We start from the raw sequence: 23,498 nt of genomic DNA, 5'->3' as shown, positions 1-23,498 counted from the left end.
CCCCGGTCCCGGGCGGGCCAGGCCTGTAGTGCAGTCAGGCTCCGTGCGGGCCAGGTGAGCCCTGCTGTCGCCTCGGAGGGTGGCGGCCAGGACAAGTGTGGCGGAGCTCGCACACCGTGCACACCGTGCGGTGTTAAGTGATGCAGCAGTCCGGGTTCTGGGGTCGGCCCAGCGTGTTCAACGTTTATTTTGCTCAGGCGCTGCCTGGGGCTGGCGGAAGCAGGCCTGTCGGGAGTGTGCTCCAGACCCCCGCTCCTGCGGCGTCCTGGGAGCCGACCATGTTTCCGGAGCACTTGGGCTTGAAAGTCATGCCCAATCTGGGGCGTGTACCCTCTGTGGTCACCCGGCCTGGGGGCACAGAATGCTACTGACCCTTCTGCCATTTCTTCCACCTCACCGCCCTTTTATGGGACTAGTGGCCCTGCTAAGTTTTCTCAGGCCTTTACCCCACCACCTGGTGGTCAGGTCAAGGGAGGGGGTCAGCAGCCCAAGGTGGAGGGTGGTTGGCCTTGTCTGGGGGGCCTTGTCTGGGGAGAGCAGGAGGAGCAGCTACCTTTTACCTTTCTTTCTCTTACTCCCTTCCTCCCTTTTTCTTTCTTTCCCTCTCTTTCTTTCATCTATTTTTTAAAATTTGATTTATTTATTCATGAGAGACACAGAGACACAGGCAGAGGGAGAAGCAGCCCTATGCAGGGAGCCCAAAGCGGGACTCGATCCTGGGACTCCAGGATCATGCCCTGAGCCGAAGGCAGACGCTCAACCACCGAGCCACCCAGGCGCCCCTCTTTCATCTATTTTAGAGAGAGAGTGAGCAGAAGCAGGGAGTGGGGCAGAAGGAGGGGAGAGAGGTAGACTCCCCTTTGAGCTTGGAGCTGGAGTCGAAGCTCAGTCCCATGACCCTGAGATCTTGACCAGAGCCCATATCAGAGTCAACAGTTTAACCACCTGAGCCACCTAGGCGCCTCTGTCTTTCTTAATTGCATTCAGCACACACACTACCTTGTATGAAGCCCCTCCTAGGCTTGGCGCCCCTGCCTGGATCTGCCAGGCACCTGCTCTTTGATCGCCCTTGATCTTGGCCCACGCTTTGCCCCGAAGCTGTTCTGCACCTCCAGGCTGTGTGATGACACCCCAGCGCCCCTCCTGCCCACCCTGCTCCAGCCAGGCTGGCTAAGCTTGGCTCCTGGCTTCCTTCCTCCCCGTCTTTTGCCTTCACAGGATGGGAGGGATGAGGATGGACAGAAGTCCAGCCAGTGCACAGGAGTTCAGGCAGGGCCTTGGCCAGTGAGTACCAGGGCCTTTAGTAGGAGATTGAGGCCAGGGTTTTGAAGCCTGCTCCTCTTGCCCACCAGCCAGAAGAGGAGTCAGGGACTTCCTCCAGGAGCCTGATTTGGCCTGGGCTGCTAGAGCCCTGCCTTCTCTTCTCATCTGGTAGGAAAGCGGCTTGGGCTATGGCTGGTCAGCCCCAGGAGGGCACAGACAGGAGTCCTGCATAATTGCATGGAAGGGTCATCACTGGCCTCAGGTTAGGGAGATGGCAGGCTTCCAGGCATGAAGGGCATCAAGGAACTGGGGTTAGAACAGGTGGCTCCAGGCTGGTGTCCTGAAGCCTTTGCCTAGGAAAGTCCCCAGATGCATCATCACACCCTCTATTCTTGCTAGGGAAAGCTGCATGTGTTCTCCTGGAGGCGGGCATGGGACTGGGTTGGTGTGTTGGGCATGCTGTGCACAGGGGGGCCAGATTGGAGGGCTCTGTGGGGACAGTATCCAACCATCACTCTCCAGATGGCAGGGACTGGGACAGGGGCACATTCTGAGCTCCCAGGAGATTCATATGGCCTGTGGGGCTTCTACCTTGAAGGATGCATTAGAGCCAGAAGGCTGAGCCTGGACTCTGTCCAGAAAAATGGAAAACCAAACTCATGCTTTGGGCCTTCACCCTGGACCCTGGCTAGACGTGGAGGGAGGCCTTGAGCATGAGCCCCCCACATTTGCTCCCTCCTTGCTTGGGGTCACCAAGGATCCTGAAACTTGGGAGGGGCAGAAAAGCCTACAGAGCCTCCTGTACCCTTCTCTATCTTTGCAAGGCCTCCCTGGGTCTGTGCCTGTCTAAATTCCAGCCTGTATCCCCAGCACCCTGCCCTGCTAGCGGTTACCCTAATTATCTAGGCATCCACCTTCTGGAGGGACAGAGTTCATAGTTTATGGATTGATTTGTGTATAGTGAGGTAGGAGGCTCAGGATGCTGCCTCCCCAGGGCTCTGTCCCCATCTCTCTTTTGGTGCGCATCCCACACTGCAGGCCTGTATGAAGAAGCCTAGAAGGTTTATTGGCAGACCTATGGGAGCAGCTCTCCCCATACCATCAGGGCTCCTAAAGGCTGGGCAGGTGGGTACTGGTGGGGCTGGGGGTTCTGAGGGGCTCAGAGTAAGAGTAGGATGTGGGTAGGACTGGCCTTCTTGCTGGTTCTGATTGGGGCCAGGGAGGGGGTGTTCTTGGGCCTTTGGGACTCAATGGGTCCAGGGCAGCTGGCAGTGGCCATGCCCATGGGGCTACGGTGCCCTGTCCATGGGGCCATGCAGAGGCTGGACATTTAAGTCTGCCCAGCAGGGGATGCCCAGGTCCCAGGCCTGTGGGTGGTTTGCTGAGGGTTTTGGGGGTGAGCAGGGAGTTCGAGGGGGCTCTGTGGAGATCCTGTGGCCTCAGGGACCAGTCACCACCTGGGCCACAAACAGGACCTTGTAAGTCTCCTTCACATCCCCCTTGAGATGCAGTAGGGCCGACACCATGAGCGGATGATCTGGCTGGAATGGGAGGGGAGGACAGAGGAGGCCCTAGCCATTTGGCCCACCAGACACATCTGTGGTCTTCCTGCCCACTCAGGAGCTCCCTCCCTGGGTGGGGCAGGGGTGTCATCCTGCCTCGCCTTTGGTTTTGGCAGGCTTCCTGACCAGAGTCTGTGGCACCTACATCAAAATCAGCAGGCGGCATCCAGGAGATGCTGATGGTCTTGGTCTGACCACGTTCCACGGAGCCCCTGGAGGGCTCAATGGTGAAGCCCTTGTGCTGCAGAGATGTGCTGCTGTCCAGGCTGAACTCGACACTCTGTGGGACACTGGAGCTGCTGGTGGGGCTGGCAGGCCAGGCACAGCTCCCAGGAAGCAGTAGGTCTGGGAGCTGAGCATCTCCTCCTCAAGGATGGCCAACCCCACCTACCCTCCTCTCAGCCTTGACCAATAGGCTGCCCACCCTGCATCTATCAAGGGGCAAGGCCAGGCAAGGGGTTCTTCAGGGGGACAGGGTAGGCCTGGGTAGTGCTCTGGTCACCTTTTTTGGGGACAGCTGGGTAGTCCGGATGCAGCCCACCTGCAACTCTCGGGTGGCAGGTGGGGCTGGCGTGTCTGTGTCTAACTGGATATAATCCAGGGTCACTAGGATGGGCTTCAGCTCCTCTGCTTCTAAAGAGAGAGGACCTGGCTGGGGGCTGATGGGGCGGTGGGGGTGCTGAGAGGGAGGGAGCTGCCTAGAATCAGCTGGTCCTCAGGAAATCTCTTCAGCATGACCCCACCCTTTGAGGAGTGGGCCCGGAATGACCATCCTGCCCTTGAAGCTTCCTAGGGCTAATGGTGCAGGTGCAAATTGGGAGGAGGGGCCCTCTCACTGTACCTCCGAGCCTCCCTTCCCACCCCCAGGGCGCCTGCCCCATGGAGGGCTCACCCTCTCTGTGCTCAGGGTCATACGTGGGGATCACTGTCAGGGACTCCACAGGCACGTCCAGGGGGTCTCCACCCTCCACGAACATCATGTGCTCGCGGGCTGCACCCTTCAAAAGGATCTGGTGGGATAATTTCTGGGGACGAAGAGCACAGTAGCCTCGTCCTGCAACATCATGACCCAGCTCCAAGAGGATGTGGGCCCGTGGGACCTGGGACACTGGCCTCTATACCAGACAACACCCATGGTGTGGAGTCCTGGCCACGGGCCAGGGCCTTCAAAGTAGGGCAGGCAGGTTAGGCCCCCTTCCCTGGGCACTCGGGAAGGGGGTCACGACTGGGCTGGAGGAACCACACCTTTTCAAAGAGCATGACCTGCAGCCTGTCTGAAAAGTACAGGCTCTCGTGGTCAGGGCTGAAGGTCACGGTGAAGTCCTGCGCCTTGCCGGGGTCCATGATGCCCTTTACTGGGATGACGCTGAACACGCTCTGGCCGCTGTGGTTCTGAGTGCCTGCGGGGCCAGCGGCATGGCAAGTCCCCAGCCCAGCCTGCAGCTCCCCTCCCCAGCCGGCGTCCCTCTCTGCATCCCTGCCTTCCCCAGCAGTGGCCCTGCGTCCCCACCCACCAGCTCACCCACGACCTCAGTCCTCTGGGCTGGCGAAGTGAGGAACTGTGGCAGCTGCTGCTGGCCTTTGCTCCTGGAGGGTGAGAGGCTGTCCAGCTGCAGGGAGAACTTGATGGGCAGCGCGGAGCAGTTCTGCAGCTGTGAGGACAAGTGACCTTTAGCGGGCTGCTACGGTGGGAGGGGGTCTCAGCTCACTCTCCCCCTGAGGGCGTTGGCTGGCTGTCCACTTACCCCCTTCCCGGACTGGCATACCTGCTGGAGCTGCAGTGCCCCAAGGGGGGACAGCCTGGTGATGCCCTCTGTTCTCCAGGGCTCCCTCTGCTGTCAGGCTCAGACTAGCCTTCAGCTGAGCTAATGTCCTTGCCCAGTCTCTCCCCTGCCCTCACCCCCTTCTCCTGAGAGCACCCCCTCCTCCGTGAGGCACTCAGGAAATCCCTATTCTGGACTCAGTGCAGGTCCTGACCTAAGCCAGTGGACGAAGCTGGTGTCCTATGGATTGCCTGATCCCAAGGCTGGTGAGTCCCTCAGATGTTGGAGAAGCATGGGGAGCTAGGCCAGCCCTCCTACAGGGGGCCCACGCTCCCACTACCCACAACACTGAAGAGCTGAGCTCCTCATCCCAGGCCCTGAGCAGGAAGACAGGGGGCACTAAGGCAGGGCAGGTGAGAGGTGGAGGGACCATGTTCCCAGCCCTCCCTCTGCTGGACAGGGCAATGGAGGTGGCCGCTGCTGGGGGGCTGGGGGTGGGGCGGAAGACTTGGTGTGGGGATGGCCTACACCTCCACTGGCTCCCCTACCAAGGTGGGTCTGATCCCTCCCAGGTGGAACCCCCTTCCAGGGACCAGCATGGGCACCAGGCCACCTGTCATGTGCCTCACCTTGAAGCTTGAGGACACAGACTCTCTGGCAATCACGTAACCCATGTCCAGAACATCCCCTTCGATGGAGCATGTGATCATGGATGCCACACCAGTACCCGTGAGGGTCAGGGAGAGTGTGCCTCTCTTGGTTATGATGTCTAGCGTTTCTTGGGCCTGTGAAGACCACATCAATTAGTGTGGAGCAGACATCTGTCAGAGGCTTGAGCTGGACCTCTGGGGACCGTTGGGGCAGGGCAGGCTGGACTGAGGCTGTTCTGAGCTCCCTAGCCACCTCCTGCTTGTCCCCTGGAGGTGGGGGTCTAGAGGGATCGGCTACCCCCAAGGCCTGGACACATGGGCTGCAGCATGGTGTAAAGTGGGCTTGGGACTCACCAGGACACTCTCATGGGGAGAGAAGGACAGAGTCAGAATCTGGGTCTCGCCTGCAGGCAGCTTGCTGATAGGGTTCAGCAGGATAAAGGGGCCATTGGGGTTCAGCACAGAGAACTCCACCTGAGGGCCCAGTGTCAAGGAGAGGTGGCCAGGGTAGGACTGCAGCCCCCCACCAACTCCCCTGTCCCATCCACATAAACTGGCTGGGCTGGGTATGGACAAGGATACAGCAAGATCCTCAGAGGAGATGTTCTGGATGGAGACCTTTCTTATGCCGTGGTGTCCTGAAATGGGATGGTGGAGTTAGGCTATAGCCCTAGGCCCAAGAGTGGGGTGAGGGACCCGGGCAGTGATGGGGGGCCTGGGTCCCCGAGCTGGGCCCAGTCAGGGCTCACCTACAGCGATGTCACCGAAGTTCGTGGTAGTTATGCCTTTGTTGGAGGTCACCACAATGGATGGTGCTACTGCTGGACACCACAGCTCCAGGTACAGGGTATTGTGAGGACTGGGGGTGGGGAGGGTGTGCTGATAGCACCTGCCCCACCTCCTCACCTTTGTCTGCCCACTCTGGACACCATACCATGCCCATCGTTCTGGAGCCCCACATCTGGGTGGGTAACACAGGAGGGATGGTGACTTTCTGGAAGAGCACTTTACCTGAAGCTCAGGGGTTCTGTCCCCTTCCTGTCTTTGGTGTCACCATGGGCAACAACACAGGGAACCACAAACTTGTCAAACTTCCCCTGGAAAGATCTGGCCAGGGTGGCCTGGGCAGCCTGGTACTCGTCGGAACTGGAATGATGCAGCAGTATGCACTCACACTGCACACTGGCCAGTAGCCCCAAGGCCCTGCCACACTCTCCTGGGGGCGGGGGGGACGGGGGACAGAAAGGGAAGAGGGGCAGTGGCCTGGGGGCCATGCTGGGGCTCAGGCTGTGGCTGTCCTACCACCACCCCCCAGTCCTAGTCAGGCACCTAACAAGAAGACCATGTTCCTAGGATCTCAGGCAAGGGTCTAGGGTGGGTGACTTAAGCCCCTCAGAGCTCTCCTGGCCTCATTTTGCACCTGGAGAGGCTGGTGTTGCTGAACTGGGAATATGGGAGTCAGGGGAGCAGGGTCTCCCCTGCCCATGGTGCGAGGCTGTGTACAGGGGCCCAGATCCAGGGGAATGGGGTGGGTAGATGCCCAGGAAGCCAGAGCTGGAAGGGCCTCAAGGCAGAGCCTGGATTCAACTGTGCCTGAAGCCAGCACGGTCCTGGACTTCCAGTCACATGGCTCAAAACAGCTCGGTTCCAGGGAGCCAGTGGGGAAAATCTCTATGGGGGTCAGGACAGGGTCTCGTCACATGGGCACGGAAGGAGGTGGTGGGATGGGCTTCTCTTAGGCTCACTTGGACTTGAGGTCCTGCTCGTGCAGCTCCGTGTTCAGTGGAGTGGAGGTCCGGAGCAGTCGGTCCCGGTTCTGCAGCCGTAGCGTGGAGAAGGACTGTCTCCTCAGGTCCTTCCTCTGGGTGACTGTGTCCTTGCGGACCTAGGGTGTGAAGAGGCCAGCCCTGCTCAGCCCAGCGAGCCCTGTGGCTGCCCCTGGCAGCTGGCTCTTCTCCAAGCAGGCCTGGGCTGACTGCCCTGTGAGGGGATGCGGCGGTGGGTGCAGGCCCCAGGGGTGGGGGTGTGTGGGGAGGGGGGATGGGCCAGCTTCCTCAGGGGTCAATGACTACAGGTGCAGGGACCCCCGTGGGCCTGGGCACCAACCTCGGTGGTTGCCTTCACCAGCAGGGAAACAGACAACAGAGGGGAGGAGTCACCCAGGACAGGGTCCTCCTTCCTGGTGCCCACCCCCCACCGACCCCCTGTGTGTGCCAGACCCTGGAGGGGCATGCTGGGTGTCCCTCTGGGTCCTTGGGGGCGCAGTGACCGCCACAGCTCCATGTGGGTCCCTGGGACCCCCTTTCCTGGCAGGAGCCCACATGTTGCAGCTGGCTGGGACAGTGGGCCTGACCCTTGCTGGGCTTTGTCTCTGGGCTGATGCTACATTTGTGGGGCTGTTATCACAGGTTTTGCCTGGCGGTTTTAAGAAGCCACACTCCGGGCTGCCCCGGTGGCCCAGCAGTTTAGCGCCGCCTTCAGCCCAGGGCGTGATACTGGAGACCCGGGATAGAGTCCCACGTCGGGCTCCCTGCATGGAGCCTGCTTCTCCCTCTGCCTGTGTCTCTGCCTCTCTCTCTCTCTCCCCTCTCTGTGTATTCTCATGAATAAATAAGTAAAATCTTAAAAAAAAAAAAAAAAAAAAAAGAAGCCACACTCGGGGAGATCAGGGGCTCCTTTGCTGTTTTTTTTTTCCTTTGCTGTTTTATCTGCTCTCCCTCTGTAGAGCCCCTCTTGCTTCTCTCTCTCTCTCTCTCTCTTTTTTTTTTTTAAAGATTTATTTATTTATTCATGAGAGACACAGAGAGAGGCAAAGACACAGGCAGAGGGAGGAGCAGGCTCCATGCAGGGAGCCCGACGTGAGACTTGATCCGCGGACCCCAGGATCATGACCTGAGCCAAAGGCAGGCGCTCAACCGCTGAGCCACCCAGGCGTCCCCCCTTTTGCTTCTCAGTGCACCCTGCCAAGGTGCCCCCTACCCCACCCTGAGACTGCCCCCCCGGGACCTAGCCTTCCTGGTAATGCTGTTGAGGGAGAAGATGCTCTTAAAGCCAGGTGACACACAATGCTCCACAAAGTCCCCCCAGTGCTCCCGGCATGCTGTCCTGGGCCCCTGCAGCCTCAGGAGTTGGGGGGAGGCCACAGCCCCTGCCCTGTGCCCTGTACCCCTCCTCTTGGAGTCCCCACGCACCGACTTGACCTCCACTTGTTTGTTCAGAGCCTGGAAGGCTTCCTGGAGAATCAGCTCACTGGGCAGCACAGGCCGGAAGGCCACCTGGATCAGGCACCTCTGAAGGGAGAGGAGCCCCGAGGGCAGAGCTGGCCCCTGGTGCCCTGTCCTCCTCAGCACCCACTGAAGTCCCTCAGTCCTCCCTCCCCTGCATGTCCCCCTGTCATGCTGACATTCTTTGCAGGGCACCTCTGGCACCTCTGTAGGATTTCAGCTTCCTGAGGGCCCTTTCCAGAGAGATGCTTCCTGACCAGTGCCCCTGCCCCCGGGGGCTAGGCAGGTTACAGCGTATGACTGTCAAGTCCACTCTTACCATGCAGGGTGGGAGGCCCATGATGGAGGTCCTAATGGGCCAGGACCCCACCCTCAGCTCACAAGAAGCGTGCGTGAGAAAGGAAACTGCATTCAGCCATCAAGATTTGGGGGTGAGTTCTTCACCCCAACTTGTCCCTGTGACCAGCCTGTGGGAAGGTTCTGGGCCCCATGGAAGGGTCACTCCCAGGTGTCCCCACTGCTTGGTACAGCAGAGGTACACACACAGTGGGGGGCAGGGCAGAGACAGGGGAGAGGGAACAGGGAAAGGGAGAGAACACAGAAGCCAACCCCCACATGCCCTTTGGGGAGTGGTATTTAAGAGTTTTTGCTAAATTTAATAAAATGCATTTTAAATGATCACACTAAAGTGAAACCCTGCCAGGGCCCAGGCCTCCCCAGGACCCTCACATGCCCCTCCTCACCTCATCCTGGCAGCGGCCACCCTCACTTTTGAAGGGAAAGATCTAAGCTCCAGGAGGCTGGATGGCCCTGGTACTGGCTAAGAGGGACCTCTGCCTCCAGCCCTGTTCTTTCTGCTCCATCAGGCAAAGCAGATGTGGGGTAGAGGTGGGACATTGGGTCCATGGAGTGGACAGACACCCTATACTTCTGATAACCAGGCCCTCTGTGTCCATCTGCTCTGAGATCCAGGGGTCTGCATGTCCTCCCTAAGTCCGAGCCGCTAGCACCCCCAGGCAGGTGCTTGTGGGGTCAGCCACCCTTGGGTGCCCCTGCCTCTGGGACTGGGGCTGGGCTGGGCCTCCTCCCCCCCCCATGCTCATGGGCTATGCAGACTTCCTTGGTCCTACTTGGGTCTGATGAGGGGCAGAGCTCATCCCCACCCCTGTGGTCTCAGAGCCAGGCACCCCAGCAGAACCCTGCCCCCCCCCCCAAGCCTACCCGTGAGGCCCACACCTGCCTTTCCTGGTGACACGGTCCCCACGGAGGGCGAGATGGTGATGGGTGCATCCGGAGGCAGCAGGAACTCAAAGGACGTGGGCCCCACGGGAAAGGCATCTTCTGAGCCGATGCGGGGCACGGAGTGGATCAGTGAGTTTATGCTCACGTGAGAGTTGATGATGTACAGGGTGGCCACGGACGTGTCGTACAGGGAAGTGGCTGCAAACTTGACCTGGTAGTGGGATAGCTCCAGGGGCGGGTGGATACCCACAGCCCGGCATGCCAGCTTGAAGCTCCTGGAAGGGCCAGGGCAGGTGGATCAGGGAGGGCACTGTCCATGGGGGGGGTGTGGTCCGTGGGGGGGGTGTGGTCCGTGGGGTCCCTCTGGGCTGTGGAAGGTGGCCTCTGAGGGAGACGGTGGCCTGCATGGGCACAGTGCCTAGGACTACGACAGCAGTTGGTACAGATTTTGCTCACTGTTCATGAATGAATCTTACCATCTTTTGAAAATACTGCATACCCCTGTGCACATTTCAAGTGATAGCTAAAAATTGCATCTCTAGTTGCCGAGGAGGTAATTTCTGGCTTATTTTGTTAAACATTCATTGACATTTAAAAATAAAATGGGGGATCCCTGGGTGGCGCAGCGGTTTGGCGACTGCCTTTGGCCCAGGGCACGATCCTGGAGACCCGGGATCGAATCCCACGTCGGGCTCCTGGTGCATGGAGCCTGCTTCTCCCTCTGCCTATGTCTCTGCCTCTCTCTTTCTCTGTGTGACTTTCATAAATAAAAATTTTAAAAAAGTGTTAAAATAAATAAAAATAAAAATAAAATGGATCAATTGCTCTTTAAATATAAGCACAGGAATCTATAAATCTATAAGCTTATGAATCTATAAATCTATAAACACAGGAATCTATAAAACTATACATTATAAATCTATAACATCTAGTGAGTTCATTTTTGCCATTATCCTTTAGAGAAGAAGAGCAGATGTGTGACGGTGGGCTTTAGTCCTGGAACTTTGGCTCTGTTCGTCTGCAGCCCATTGTGAAAGGTCCAGGCATCGGTGAGTATCAAGGCAACTTCCCCAAAGCCTGGGAGCCGCCTCCACAGGTGCATTTTGGCACTTGGCCAGTTTCCAGGGTGTCTCCAACCCCTGCTGACCTGCAGTTCTTCAGAGCCAGGACACAGTAGTGAAGCTGCTTTTGCTGGCAGCTTCCAGCAGCTCGGGGAAGGGAAGCTCTGCCCGCCAGCTGGGAGGCCAGAGAGGGGTGTGTGTGGTTCTGTGGGCCAGGCTACCCTAGCACCACTGGCTCTGACATTTTTTTTTTAAAGATTTTATTTATTTATTCATGAGAGACACACAGAGAGAGAGGCAGATACACAGGCAGAGGGAGAAGCAGGCTCCATGCAGGAAGCCTGATGTGGGACTTAATCCCAGGATTCCAGAATCAGGCCCTGAGCTGAAGGGCAGACGCTCAACCACTGAGCCACCCATGCGTCCCTACTTGAGGGTTCTTGGGCCATCTGTGATCAGCCTGGTATTTTTTAATTTTTTTTATTTTAATTTATTCATGAGGGACACAGAGAGAGAGAGAGAGAGAGAGAGGCAGAGACACAGGCAGAGGGAGAAGCAGGCTCCATGCAGGGAGCCTGTCGTGGGACTCGATCCCGGGTCTCCAGGATCAGGACCTGGGCTGAAGGCGGCACTAAACCGCTGAGCCACCCGGGCTGCCCCAGCCTGGTATTTGAATTAAGATAATGTATGAAAACAAAGAACTGATATTGGTATCTTAATCACTGGAATATTTTCATTCCACACCTTCTTCGAACCCAGATTTCTACTTCACCGTCCGTGTCAAATTTCATCCTAATTACAGACACTTTAACGCTCTGATGTGGATGGCCCCATCCTACCTGGCTGTGAAGGTAATGTTGCTCACACACTGAAGTACTAAAATATATATTTTTATGTCCTGTGACCACAGGCTCTAAATGTGGGGGATAAAAAATCCTTGTGGGTGGAAATACCTTTGAGGTTATTATTAGTATGGGATTAATTGAAAGGCCATAAATGTATGAATTGTGATAATCATCACAGAGATTTCACTGGACATGTTTCAGGATGGCGGACGAACTCTGTTTCCCAGCTGGTTCCAGCATCTGGGAGTGGCGCGACTGTGGTTGGAGGTGTTGCTGGGCTTCCCTGGAGGGCCCTGGGATGGTGTGGATGAAGCTTTGTCCCCCAGAGTCACTCAACCCTTTGAATCTCTCCTTATGCCCCACAGCACAAGGCAACACGCCTTCCAGTGTTATTTTTGAGTAGCTCCCCTCTGGCCACTCACTTAAGCACTCCTTCATTTTGTTGCAAAGAAGAACCAGAAGTCCCCCACCCGTTCAGGGAGGTGTCAACAAGGCTCCAGTGAGACTTGCCAGAGGCTGCAGTTCTTATGATGGGAGGCAGTGGGTTTTACCTAAGACCCTAATGGGGGACATGGCAGGTGGGTAGCCGAGGCCCTTGACTATGTTTGTGGGTTCTAACTCTGCACTTCACTCCCTAAACTCTTACCACACGGGTACTCATTCCTGCTCGCCTGCCTGTTGGATCCCAGGCGGCCACGTGTCCAGGGCCACAAGAGGGCTTGGCCCACCCAGGGCCAAACAGCAACTCAGGCTGGAATGCAGGTAGGAACAGGAGAGAGGAAGAGAAATGGGGGCAGGAGGGTAGGCAGTGGGGCTCACTGGGGAGGTGGCCTGGTGCCCAGCTGGACACCTGCACAGAATGCTCCAGAACATGCCTCGCTGGGGCTGATAGTCTTGGGGAACAACAAGAACCGGCCCCTTATCCCAGACCACCCCCTCTGCATCCTGTTTGACTTTTCTATCTACCACCTCCTCTGTCCCATCTGTCAGGATAGAATTGGGACTGTCCCTGTCATATAGTGTGATCAGAGCAAGTGGGGCTCATGTCCAGATCCTCTGCACACCACATGTACATGTTCACACATGCGTAATCACATGCTCACACACACATGCCCACACATGCACAACCCATAGACATTCACATGTGCACACTGCCACCCCCAAGCCAGCTGCCCCCCTCCCTCCACGCCCCTTGCCTGCCAGGCTTACCGGTTGATCTCTGACTTGCAGATGAGCTCGAAGCTGTACTCCTTGGCCTTGGTGGGTTGGAAGATCACATCAAGTTGCAGTGTTTCTAGCGGTAGGATTGTCCCAAACCCATCGTTGGGTTGGATGTCCACAAACTAGCAAATGGAAAACCATTAATACCAAAGTGAAAACAGTGATCTGCTGGGGCTTATCTGGGAGCTGCATGGACATGTGTGTGGCAGTGTGTGTGAGTGGGTACGAGGGCATGTGAGTGTGTGTGCAAATGTGAGTGTGTGGGTGTCTGCGTGTACGAGTGGGTGTACATGAGTATCTGCATGTATGTGCACGTGCTTGTGTGTATGTGAGTATGTGAGTGCCAGCAGTGAGCACGTCTGTATGTGTGCAATCATGTGTGTGTGATTTGTTTATGTGTCTATGTATGTTGTGTCTTTGTGAGTGTTAGCACATATATGAGCACTTGCATGTGAGTGTGTGCATTATGTTGGTGCGTTTGTACACGTGTCTGCATGTATATAAGTGGATGGCAGGGTTGGCGGTGGAGCGGCCCAGGGAGAATTGAGGGCGGCCTGGTCTGAGTCCCATCTTGGCTATCATGCAACGCCAGGCAGGAAGAGAGGGAAAGGAGTCTTGAGTCCTACTGGGGCAGGCCAGAGAGGGGGAGACAAAGGCTGGGGATATGGACGGTGGGGATGATGAGGGGATAGGAGGGCATGAGGGCTGGGGAGGGCTGAGGCCTCCTGGTGCTGGGCATCCAGACCCTGGGGCAGCACCGCCCTGGCCCACCCCCAGAGCTTCCTGACTCTGTCCCCACACCCTGTGACCTTCCCTGACCAAGCGAGGTACCTTGGGGAGCCCGACGAACCCAAAGCCCTGGGGCAGGAGGGAGTGGTTGTAGAGGCTGACTTGTGTCCTGATGGCCTCATAGATGGTACAGTAACCAAAGTCCACTGCTGAGGGGCTGAGCTGCAGGTCTGAGGTGGTGACCACAGCATGCAAGGTAAACCCCACTGGCTTGATCTGAAGTGCACAGGGTGAGGGCAACCTGGTTACTTGCAGTCCATTTCGCAAATGTCTCCACTCACAAGAAAGGCAGAAAGGCAGAAGCATTGCTTCGACCTGGTGGCCAGACACAGGACTTTTTTGGAAAAGGCCATCTTGGGCATCCCGGGTGGCTCAGCAGTTTAGTGCCACCTTCAGCCCAGGGTGTGATCCTGGAGACCCAGGATAGAGTCCCACGAGGGGCTCCCTGCATGGAGCCTGCTTCTCCGTCTGCCTGTGTCTCTGCCTCTCTCTCTCTCTCTCATGAATAAATAAATAAAATCTTAAAAAAAAAAAAAAAAAGGAAAAGGCCACCTTCCTGTAGTTGCTGACTTGGGAGGATAGGAAGGCAGGTGCCAACGAAGAGGGGAGTAACCCTGGTTAGGCGAGGCATGGGGGGTGTATGAGTGCAGGTGCACGGTGTGCAGACACTGTGAGTGGGCACGTGGGCACAAGTGGGTTCTGGAGCCAGGGGGACGCCCCTCAGCCCTGCCCAGCTCTCCAGGATCTGTCCTTGATCCACAAACACCCAGCCTTCATTCCCACTGTGTAGGGGATGCTGGGGTCAGGCCGCTGGGACCCACCAGGGCCCTGCCTTCTGGGGGGTGGTGCTCAGGTCCCCAAGAGTGCCCCACGTTCCCAGGAAGTGTCCCACGCAGACCTGGTCAGCCACCTGTATTGTCATCGGGGCCTCCAGGACTCTGCTTTCCTTGTCGAAATACTTCCCTGCATCTTCTGGGAGGGAGTGTCTGAAAGAGACAGGACACACTCAAAAGTACTTTTCTTCTTTATACTTGGTGGATGACAATAAAACTGACCTGTGAATGGTGCTTTGGGGTCACACAGGAGGTACAAGTGGTAGGCAAAGTAGGACATGTGAGAGGCAGGAGAGGCGCTGCCTGCAGCCTCCCTGCCCTGCAGCCCCCAGGCACGCACCGCGGCAGGAACTTGAGCTGCACGGCATAGGAGGACTGGGCCTGGATGTAGCCTGTCTCCGGCAGGAGCTCCACATGCTCCCGCAGCTCCTTGCACACTTCAAACTTCAGACGCAGGGCCGCTTTTGACCTGCAGGATGCCGGGGGACATCAGACAGCAACGCTGTGGATCTGTTCCCACATCTGCTCCTGCACACCCCTGGCACTCGCACCAGGCCAAGTGCCAGTGAAGGTTCACCACCCTGCTTGCTCAGGGGCTGAAGGGCAGCCTTCCTCATGAGGGGTTCCTACAAACAGAAACTCTGCCATGGAAATATGGCCCCATTGGTTCTCAGAAACCTGAGTGTTTTCTGGGCAGACTGTGCAAAGTGTGGGGGCCTGGAGGAGTGTGGGGGCTGGGCTGGGGAGGGGCTGGGCCCCATAGGCCTGGGGCACCTAGCCTTGGCTTTGTCCCCACCTCCAAGTCCAGAGCTGTCAAAGGAGGTAGTGTGGGCCCCACCAATCACAGGAGGCTAGTTAGTGCCTCTTGCTCCCTCACCCAAGCCCCGAACCCCCACCCCCTTCCATCTGGGTTCAGCTGGAACCTTCCCTATTTCCACCAGGAAGCTCCCCCACTCCCTTGCCTGCATTTGAGTCTCCACAAAGCCAAGTGACCTGGCCGACTGTGTCACAAACACATGCCCTTGCAAGCTCATGCACGCACATACATGTACACATACCCTGAGTGTGCAGCTGGGGTCTTCATCTACCTCATAGGCCCAGGGCTGCTCCCCTCAGCCCCCCCCACCCCGAAGGTAGCTGCACCACCGTCCTGATATAAACTGACTGGCAGAGGCCGGCTAGCACTAGTTCCACACACAAGTTCAGGGGGGCCCCTCTCGAGTCCCCTGATGTGTGTGATCCTGGCACTGAGACAGGCAAGCCCCTCCACCAGCATGGTCACAGAGGAAGTCTGCAGGCCCCACACATCTGTGAACCACTTCTGCACTGGCAGCAGGGCCCGTGAACCCCCTGCCCCCTCCCCACCCTCCCTGCATCAGCAGATGCCAGCACCAGGCCTGTGGGGAACAAGCGTCCCCCCACAGCACCAACCACGGCATTTGCCTACTTGTCTCCACCTAACTTGTACTTTAGTAAAAAGTTTTTAGGAGTGACTAAGTTTTTAGGAGTGACTACTCTGGAGCCTGGATGTCTTTGCAAAACCCCACAGATAGAACACGCTTCTTTCCTCAGGGGTTTGTCCACACGGCCTCACTCCTTGTTTTCCTGTCTGTGTTTATGATGCACCAAGTACCTGGGTGTGGAGGGGTGAGCATCCCCTTGTTGCTGGAGCCACCCAGACTTACTCTCCTAGAGTAAAGAGGTCAGAACCAGAGATGGATCCCACTGAGCTAATGTCTAGCTGCAGGTGGGGCTGCTTCCTACTGAGGCTCTGGGAGCATCCCTTTCCTGGCCCTTCCTGGGGTCTAGAGGCCCCACCTCCGTGTGCCCATCCAATTCCCTCTGTGCCTGACTCTGGCCCTGCCACCCCTCGTAGGCTGTGACCCTGAGAGTCAACTCCTCAGGTTCTCAGCTGAGTGGCAGCGTGGGACCCGGGCTCACCGTGTATGCACAAGGACAGAGTCCTGGTATAGCCGGTCATACATGCATATCTTCAGATCTACGTTGGGTTTTGGTACCCAGACGGGCACGTCCATAGCAACGCCCATGACTCTGAAATACAACTGAGTTTGAAGGTGAAAAGTCAGCAACACACATTTCTGTTGGCAAAGTGGGCAATGACGGTGAGCACTAACACCACCCAGCTGCAGGATGTTTGTAACTCATACCAGTATTGGAAGGTCACTGATCAAACCAGCCATGTTTTGGGGTCTGAGCCAGTTTTCATAACATACAGTTTAAACAATCCTTTCTATTATCAAAATGTTCAAACATAAAAAGAACAGCACAATGGATTGTCATGTTCCCATCACACAGCTTCATGATTATCCACATCTTTAGCTGTTTAAAAAACCTCTTTCATTACAGAATAACATGTCTCACAGAGAGATGTACACTTTATAAAACTTTCCCAGCAAATACAGAATGGAGGCTCAGAGGTCTCGGGGGGACCAGGGAGAGAGGGAACCACTTCTCTCCCTTCCATGGCCACTGGCTCCTCCCAGCCAAACCCTGAGTCCAGGTCTCAGGAGGTTTGGGGGTGTGTGGGTGTCCTGAAGGGACAGCTGATGCCTAACAGCCCCTCTTGGGCCAGGCAGGGTCTAGCAGGGGAGGCACCATCCTGGTGTTACAGTGGTGAGCTGAGGATTCCATGGGCCTTCCTCCAGGACCCCTGGCCTGGGACGGGGGCCATGGAGCCCAGGACTTGCAGGACATGTGACACATAGGACGGCCCAGCCAGCAGACCCCAGGCCACAGGGTCCCTGGGGCAGAGACCAGAAGGCTGCAGGCTGAGTGCTAGGGAACGACATGGGGAGGCCGTGAATAATGTGAATCATTCAGTTCAGGAATTTGTATGCAGCCTTTACACATACGTGCACACATTACATCGATAAACTCAGTTTTGCCTTTGGTCACAATAGACATTTCAACAAATTTAAAAGAACCAGAGTTTGCAGATCATGTTCTCGGAGCAACATTTAATAAACCTATAAGTAAGTTAATAAATACATGATAAAAAGTAATGAGTAAAAACTTTAAGTATTTGGAAAGTTGGAGAGGCATTTCCAGTAATTAAGAGCAAGGGCTCCGTGTGTGCACAGATGTGCATGCAAAGGCATGTTCGTGTGTATGTTGGCTATGGTGCTAACCATCTGTGCTACCAACTGGCTGTCTAGGCGTGGATAGCACAGGCAGCTGCCTCACAGGGCTGTGGTGGGGGGAGCACAGAGGGCAGGCATCCCGCGGCCCAGGGACAGCCTGGGCTGCAGTGAGGAAGGCAGGAAGTGGCAGTGGGGCACTCACAGTTGGGCACTGCTGATTCTTAAACATGACCTTGAACATGCTGTGGATGGTTCCTGGGGTGACTGGTGTGAAGATGACTGGTACCTTGATGGAGCTGAAGGGGCCAATCTCACCCTCCGTCACCTGAGAGGGAAGAGATACCACAGACCCAGTCAGGCTTCACATTTCTATCAGGGCACCTCCCCCTGTCTTCACCAGCATGAGGTGCTGGTCACCATGAGTGTGAGTGTCCCTGGGTGGCCTGGCCCTGCCCTTCGAGGGTTCACTGCTCACTGCCTAGCATCACAGCTTAACCCTTCCTGGGATGCTCCAAGTGTGTGTACTTGCTCTCTTGATGACTTAGGGCCCTTGTGTATGTGCATGAACACACACATACACATGCACACACATGTGCACACACTGACACATGCATGCACACACACACACACACACACCATGCTCCAGGCAGGGAGGCCCTGACCATGTTTTCTCGGAAGGCGACCCAGTGCCTTGTATCCAGGACGCTGTCCCTGCTGCTGGCCCGGACTCAACTTGGGATTGGGGTGGCCACAGGCCAGTTGATAGCGCAAGCTGCCTGAAGGCTGTGCGTTCAGACCAACTAGGTCTGGCCCAGTGGAAGGGCAACCTGGAGGAGGGGTAGCAGGTCAGGGACGCATGGCTGGAGGAAGGTGGGCTGGGAAGCAGTAGGCCTTGCTCACCTCTCCCAGCGAGATTTCCATTTGTTCCTCACTGGGGGGTATGGTCATGACAGTGGTCACGGTCACTCCCTCTGATTCTGGAAAAGAAGGGCGTCCAGGTGAGAGGTCTGGCCAGGTAGCCCGTGGGGCCCAGGGGTGAGCTGGGGTGCCAGGGGGATCTGGCCCCTCCATCTCCAGGACCACCAGCTCCCAGCCAGCTCCCTCTCTCTGGTGCTGCTCTGCAAAGAGGAAAGACCTAGTGACACACGAGGGGCAGAGCGGGGCTTCTCAGGGGGACAAAGACAGTGGGCACCATGGCCTCTGGCGCTGGAGGCTGGGGGTGAGCAAGGTGGCCAGAGCTGCAAGGCCCTAGCTAGGGGAGGTCAGGTAGGTGAGGGAAGCTGGCTGTGCATGGCCAGTGGGGTACCGTGGCCTGAAGGTCAGGGCTGGAGAAAACAGAGCAAGCTGGCCCTTTGGGGGTCAGGGGATTGGGGAGTGGGCTTACAGGGGTCTCCTATTCAGAGGAGAAACAGGGAGGCCCAGCAGAGAGGAGGGCTGCTGCAGAGGGAGTGGGGAGGGGCTGACATGCAGCCTAGGGGTGGAGGCATTTCCGGGCCCAGGGAGCAGAGGGACCAAGGTCTGGAAGTTGACAATGGTATTGCCCTCCAAATGTCCCAGCCTAACCCCTATTATTTAGTTTTATCTGCGTGTGTGCAGCTGGTGTGTTCCCATCTCTTGGCCATGTGTCGGGAAGGCCCCTGGAAGCAGAGGCTGATTCCTCTGGTCTGAGAAGGTCTTTCTGTGGACTTTGCTCACGAAGACAGAACTTATGGGAGAGGTGAAGGTTGGCACCCTTCCGAGTCCTTCTGTCCTGGGCGGCCTGGCCTGGCTACTGTGTGGAGCCCTGGAGCTCTGTGGCAGCCTGCCCTGGGCCCTGCACCTGACATGGTGTCATGTGCCCCGTGAGGCTGGACTGTTACCCTACAGGATGGTGTGCACTATCTCTGGGGCCTGGGACTGATCTGGGCTCCTCCCATTTGGCACACCTGTCACCCCACTCAGTGGCCACACTGTCACCTGGATGAGGGGGCAGCTGACTGCCCCCATGGTGATGCGTATGTCCTTGTCTGCTTCAGGTGTACAGTTCGGACCTGAAGCCGGGCAGACTCTAGGGGCAGCTCTTTGTTCTGTGTGGATGGTGCTTGGGGTCTCTTGGTGTCCCAGTGTGGAACTGTGTCGAGCCATTGGCTAAAAACATGGTGAGCTTTCATAAATTCTAGAATCAGGCTCATTAATGAAAGCTTTCTTTAATCATGCATCCAGTGCTGTTCTGTGCTATCAGCATAGAGTGGATATTTACTCACTTCCAGGATATGAGTTTACATGTGTTTCGACATTCTAGAAAATTCTCAGCAAGCATGTTGCTAAATACGATGTTTCTGGCCTCGAGCAGACCGATGAGACCTCCTCCCTCTGTCCTCCATGGCATGTACATTCCTTCTTGTTTCCAGTTCTGGCCCTTTATCTGTGGTGAGAACATTCCCGGGTCTCTCCTCCATGGTGTCTCTCTACGGTTCATCCTACTGACTGGGGTTCCAGTTACAATGACCACATTCTCACTTCTAGAAGTTTTACTTGGTTCATTTTCAAACCAGCTTCATCTCATCCTTCGGGATGGTTTTCCATGCATTGAGTGAGTATGCTTGTTTTCTGTTCAGCATCTGATAATACCAGTATCTGAAACATGCAAGATGACAGTGCTCTGCTGCTTATGTGTATTGAGTGATTTCCACCTCTTTTATGAAGGAATAATTCACATGCAGTTAAAATTCACCCCTTTCAGCGTAGCCTTGACAAATGCATAGTGTCTAGCTGCCACCAGGATCGAGATATGGAACAGTTCCATTATCCCTGAGCCCCCCGATACTCCTTTGTAGCCAATCCCTCCCCCAGTTCCTGAGTACCACTCATCTATATCATTTTGCCTTTCCCAGAATGTCACATAAATGGATTCATGATTTGTGGTTTTTTGAGCCTGACCTTTCCCTGACCATTGATGCCTTTCTGATTCATGCATGTCGTGGTATGCATCACTAACTCACTCCCTCGCGCGGCAGGGCCGTGTCACCATGTCTGTGCACTAGTCAGCAGCCGTCTGCAGTTATACATAAACCCTCTGTAAACATTCACGTACAATTTTCCGTTCCGTTATAGTTTTCCATTTCTCTTGGTAAATACCTAGGAGTGGGGTTTCTGGGTTGTTTGATGTTTGCTTACTTGGTAAGAAAATGCTGAACTCTTCCAAAGTTGCTGCATATCCAGCAGCAGAGGATGGGATTACAGTCACTTCTCACCAATGCTTGGTGTTGCCAGCTCTTTGTCTTTTTTTTTCTTTTTTCTTTCTTTCTTTTTTAAAAATATTTTATTTATTTATGAGAGACACAGAGAGCAAGAGAGGGAGAAAGGGGGAGAGGCAGAGACACAGGCAGAGGGAGAAGCAGGCCGGGTTGCCCTTTTTTTTTTTGGTTTTGATCTAGCTGTCTTAATAGGTGTGTAATGGACATGCACTGTGGTTTTATTTATTTTATTTTTAAAAAGATTTTATTTATTTATTCACGAGAGACACACATACACAGAGGCAGAGACATAGGCAGAGGGAGAAGCGGGCTCCCTGAGGGGAGCTCGATGCGGAATTTGATTCCAGGCTCCTGGGATTGTGCCGAGCCAAAGGCAGACACTCAACCACTGAGCCATTCAGGTGTCCCTCCACTGTGGTTTTAATTTATTTTTTTTAAACGTTAGCTGTTTTTTTTTTTTAAAGTTTTATTTATTTAATTGAGAGAGAGAGACAGAGACAGAGACACAGGCAGAGGGAGAAGTAGGCTCCATGCAGGGAGCCTGATGTGGGACTTGATCACGGGACTCCAGGATCACACCCTGGGCCAAAGGCAGGCGCTAAACCTCTGAGCCACCCAGGGATGCCCTTCCTTAAATTTGACATATGAGTGAGATCATGATATATGTCTTTCCTTGACTTATTTCACTTAGCATAATACTCTCTAGGTCCATCCATGTCATTGCAAATGGCAAGATTTCATTCTATCTTATGACGAATATTCTATTGTATATACCATGTCTTTATCTATCTATTGATGGGTGCTTTGGCTGCTTCCATGATTTGCTATTATAGATAATGCTGCTATAAACATAGGGGTGCATGTATCCCTTTGAATTAGTATTTTCATATTCTTTGGTAAATATCTAGTAGTGCAATTGCTGGTTCACAGGGTAGTTTATTTTTAACTTTTTGAGGAACCTCCATACTGTTTTCCAGAGTGGCTGCACCAACTTGCGTTCACACTAATAGTGCAGGAGGGCTCCCCTTTCTCCACATCCTCACCAACACCTGTTGTTTCTTGTGTTGCTGATTTTAGCCATTCTGACAGATGTGAGGGGATCTCTCATTGTGGTTTTGATCTGCATTTCTCTGATGATGAGTGATGCTGACCATCTTTTCACGTGTCTGTTGGCCATTTGGATATCTTCTTTGGAGAAATGTCTGTTCATGTCTTCTGCCCATTTTAAAAATTGGATTATTTGTCTTTTGGGTGTTGTGTCAGTTCTTTATATATTTTAGATACTAGCCCTTTATTAGATATGTCATTTACAAATATTTTCTCCCATTTCATAGGGAGAAATTGTTTTTTTAGTTTTGTTGATTGTTTCCTTTGCTGCACAGAAGCTTTTTATTTTGATGTAGTCCCAATAGTCCCAAAAGTTTTGCTTTTGTTTCCCTTGCCTCAGGAGACACATCTAGAAAAATGTTGTTATGGTTGATGTCAAAGAGGTTACTGCCTGTGCTCTCTTCTAGGATTTTGATGGTTCCACACCTCACATTTAGGTCCTTAATATATTTTGAGTTTATTTTTATGGTGTAAGAAAGTGGTCCAGTTTCATTCTTTTGTATGTAGCTGTCAAGTTTTCCCAGCACCATTTGTTGAAGAGTCTTTTTCCCATTGGATATTCTTTCCCCCTTTGTTGAATATTAACTGACCATATAATTGTGGGTTCGTTTTTGGACTTTCTATTCCGTGTCTATTTTTGTGCCAGTATCATGCTGTTTTAATTACTGCCATTTTATAATATAACTTGAAATCTGGAATTGTGATATTTCCAGTTTTGTTTTTCTTTTTCAAGATTGCTTTGGCCAACTTCAGGATCTTTTGTGGTTTCACACAAATTTTAGGATTATCACAGGATCGTGCAGGTCTATTTTTGGACTCTGTTCTGCCGCATTGAGTTCCTTTTTTTTTTTTTTTTTTTTTTTTTTTTGCCGCATTGAGTTCTAACTGTGAAAAATGCTGTTGGTATTTTTTGTTTGTTTGTTTTTTGCTGTTGGTATTTTTTTTTTTTTTTTTTGCTGTTGGTATTTTGATAGGGATTACATTAAATATGTAGATTGCTTGGGTAATATAGACATTTTAACAATATTTGTTCTTCCAATCCATGAGCATGGAATGTCTTTCCATTTCTTTGTGACATCCTGAATTTCTTTCATCAGTGTTGTATAGTTTTCAGAGTATAGGTCTTTCACCTCTGGTTAAATTTATTCCTAGATATTTTATTGGTTGTGGTGCAATTATAAATGGGATTGTTTTCTTAATTTTTCTTTTTGTTAGTTCATTATTATGTTAGGAATGCAACAGGGGCACCTGGATGGCTCAGTGGTTGAGCATCTGCCTTTGCCTCAGGTCCTGGGATCAAGTCCCGCATTGGGCTCCCCATAGGGAGCCTACTTCTCCCTCTGCCTGTGTCTCTGCCTCTCTCTGTCTCTCATGAATAAATAAATAAAATCATTAAAAAAAAGGAATGCAACAAATTTCTGTACATTGAATTTGTATCCTGTGATCTTACTGAATTCATTTATCACTTCTAGCAGTTTTTTGGTGGAGTCTTTAGGGTTTTCTACATATAGTAGTATCATGTCATTTACAAATAATGAAAGTTTTACGTTTTCCTTACCAATTTGGATGCTTTTTATTCCTTTTTTTTTTTTTTTTTAAAG

General features: G+C 54.0%; 1 protein-coding gene across 5 annotated transcripts in view; it reads right to left on the bottom strand.

The window, feature by feature from the left end:
• Nucleotides 1-155: 155 nt before the first annotated feature.
• Nucleotides 156-23,498, bottom strand: part of CFAP74 (cilia and flagella associated protein 74) — a 66,172-nt gene continuing 42,829 nt past the window's right edge. For 4 of the 5 annotated variants that reach the window (XM_072820053.1, XM_072820054.1, XM_072820057.1 and 1 more), the window contains exons 19-39: nt 18,455-18,531; nt 17,757-17,879; nt 16,395-16,516; nt 14,794-14,922; nt 14,519-14,606; nt 13,663-13,836; nt 12,820-12,953; nt 9,703-9,979; nt 8,430-8,528; nt 6,984-7,123; nt 6,250-6,384; nt 5,988-6,097; nt 5,821-5,876; nt 5,593-5,712; nt 5,218-5,373; nt 4,348-4,477; nt 4,071-4,225; nt 3,718-3,850; nt 3,328-3,458; nt 2,971-3,177; nt 156-2,804 (exon numbers count right to left, since the gene is read on the bottom strand). In XM_072820053.1, the coding sequence (XP_072676154.1) occupies nt 2,703-2,804; nt 2,971-3,177; nt 3,328-3,458; nt 3,718-3,850; nt 4,071-4,225; nt 4,348-4,477; nt 5,218-5,373; nt 5,593-5,712; nt 5,821-5,876; nt 5,988-6,097; nt 6,250-6,384; nt 6,984-7,123; nt 8,430-8,528; nt 9,703-9,979; nt 12,820-12,953; nt 13,663-13,836; nt 14,519-14,606; nt 14,794-14,922; nt 16,395-16,516; nt 17,757-17,879; nt 18,455-18,531 (2,798 nt within the window). In that variant the 3' untranslated portion in view covers nt 156-2,702. The remainder of the gene's footprint in view (nt 2,805-2,970; nt 3,178-3,327; nt 3,459-3,717; nt 3,851-4,070; nt 4,226-4,347; nt 4,478-5,217; nt 5,374-5,592; nt 5,713-5,820; nt 5,877-5,987; nt 6,098-6,249; nt 6,385-6,983; nt 7,124-8,429; nt 8,529-9,702; nt 9,980-12,819; nt 12,954-13,662; nt 13,837-14,518; nt 14,607-14,793; nt 14,923-16,394; nt 16,517-17,756; nt 17,880-18,454; nt 18,532-23,498) is intronic. The other variant, XM_072820058.1, reaches the window with a different exon arrangement.

Source organism: Canis lupus, chromosome 3 (genome assembly GCF_048164855.1).
Source record: "Canis lupus baileyi chromosome 3, mCanLup2.hap1, whole genome shotgun sequence".
Lineage (NCBI taxonomy): Eukaryota > Metazoa > Chordata > Mammalia > Carnivora > Canidae > Canis > Canis lupus.
The sequence above is the reverse complement of the archived record's forward strand: the minus strand, read 5'-3'. Positions and strand labels throughout refer to the sequence as shown.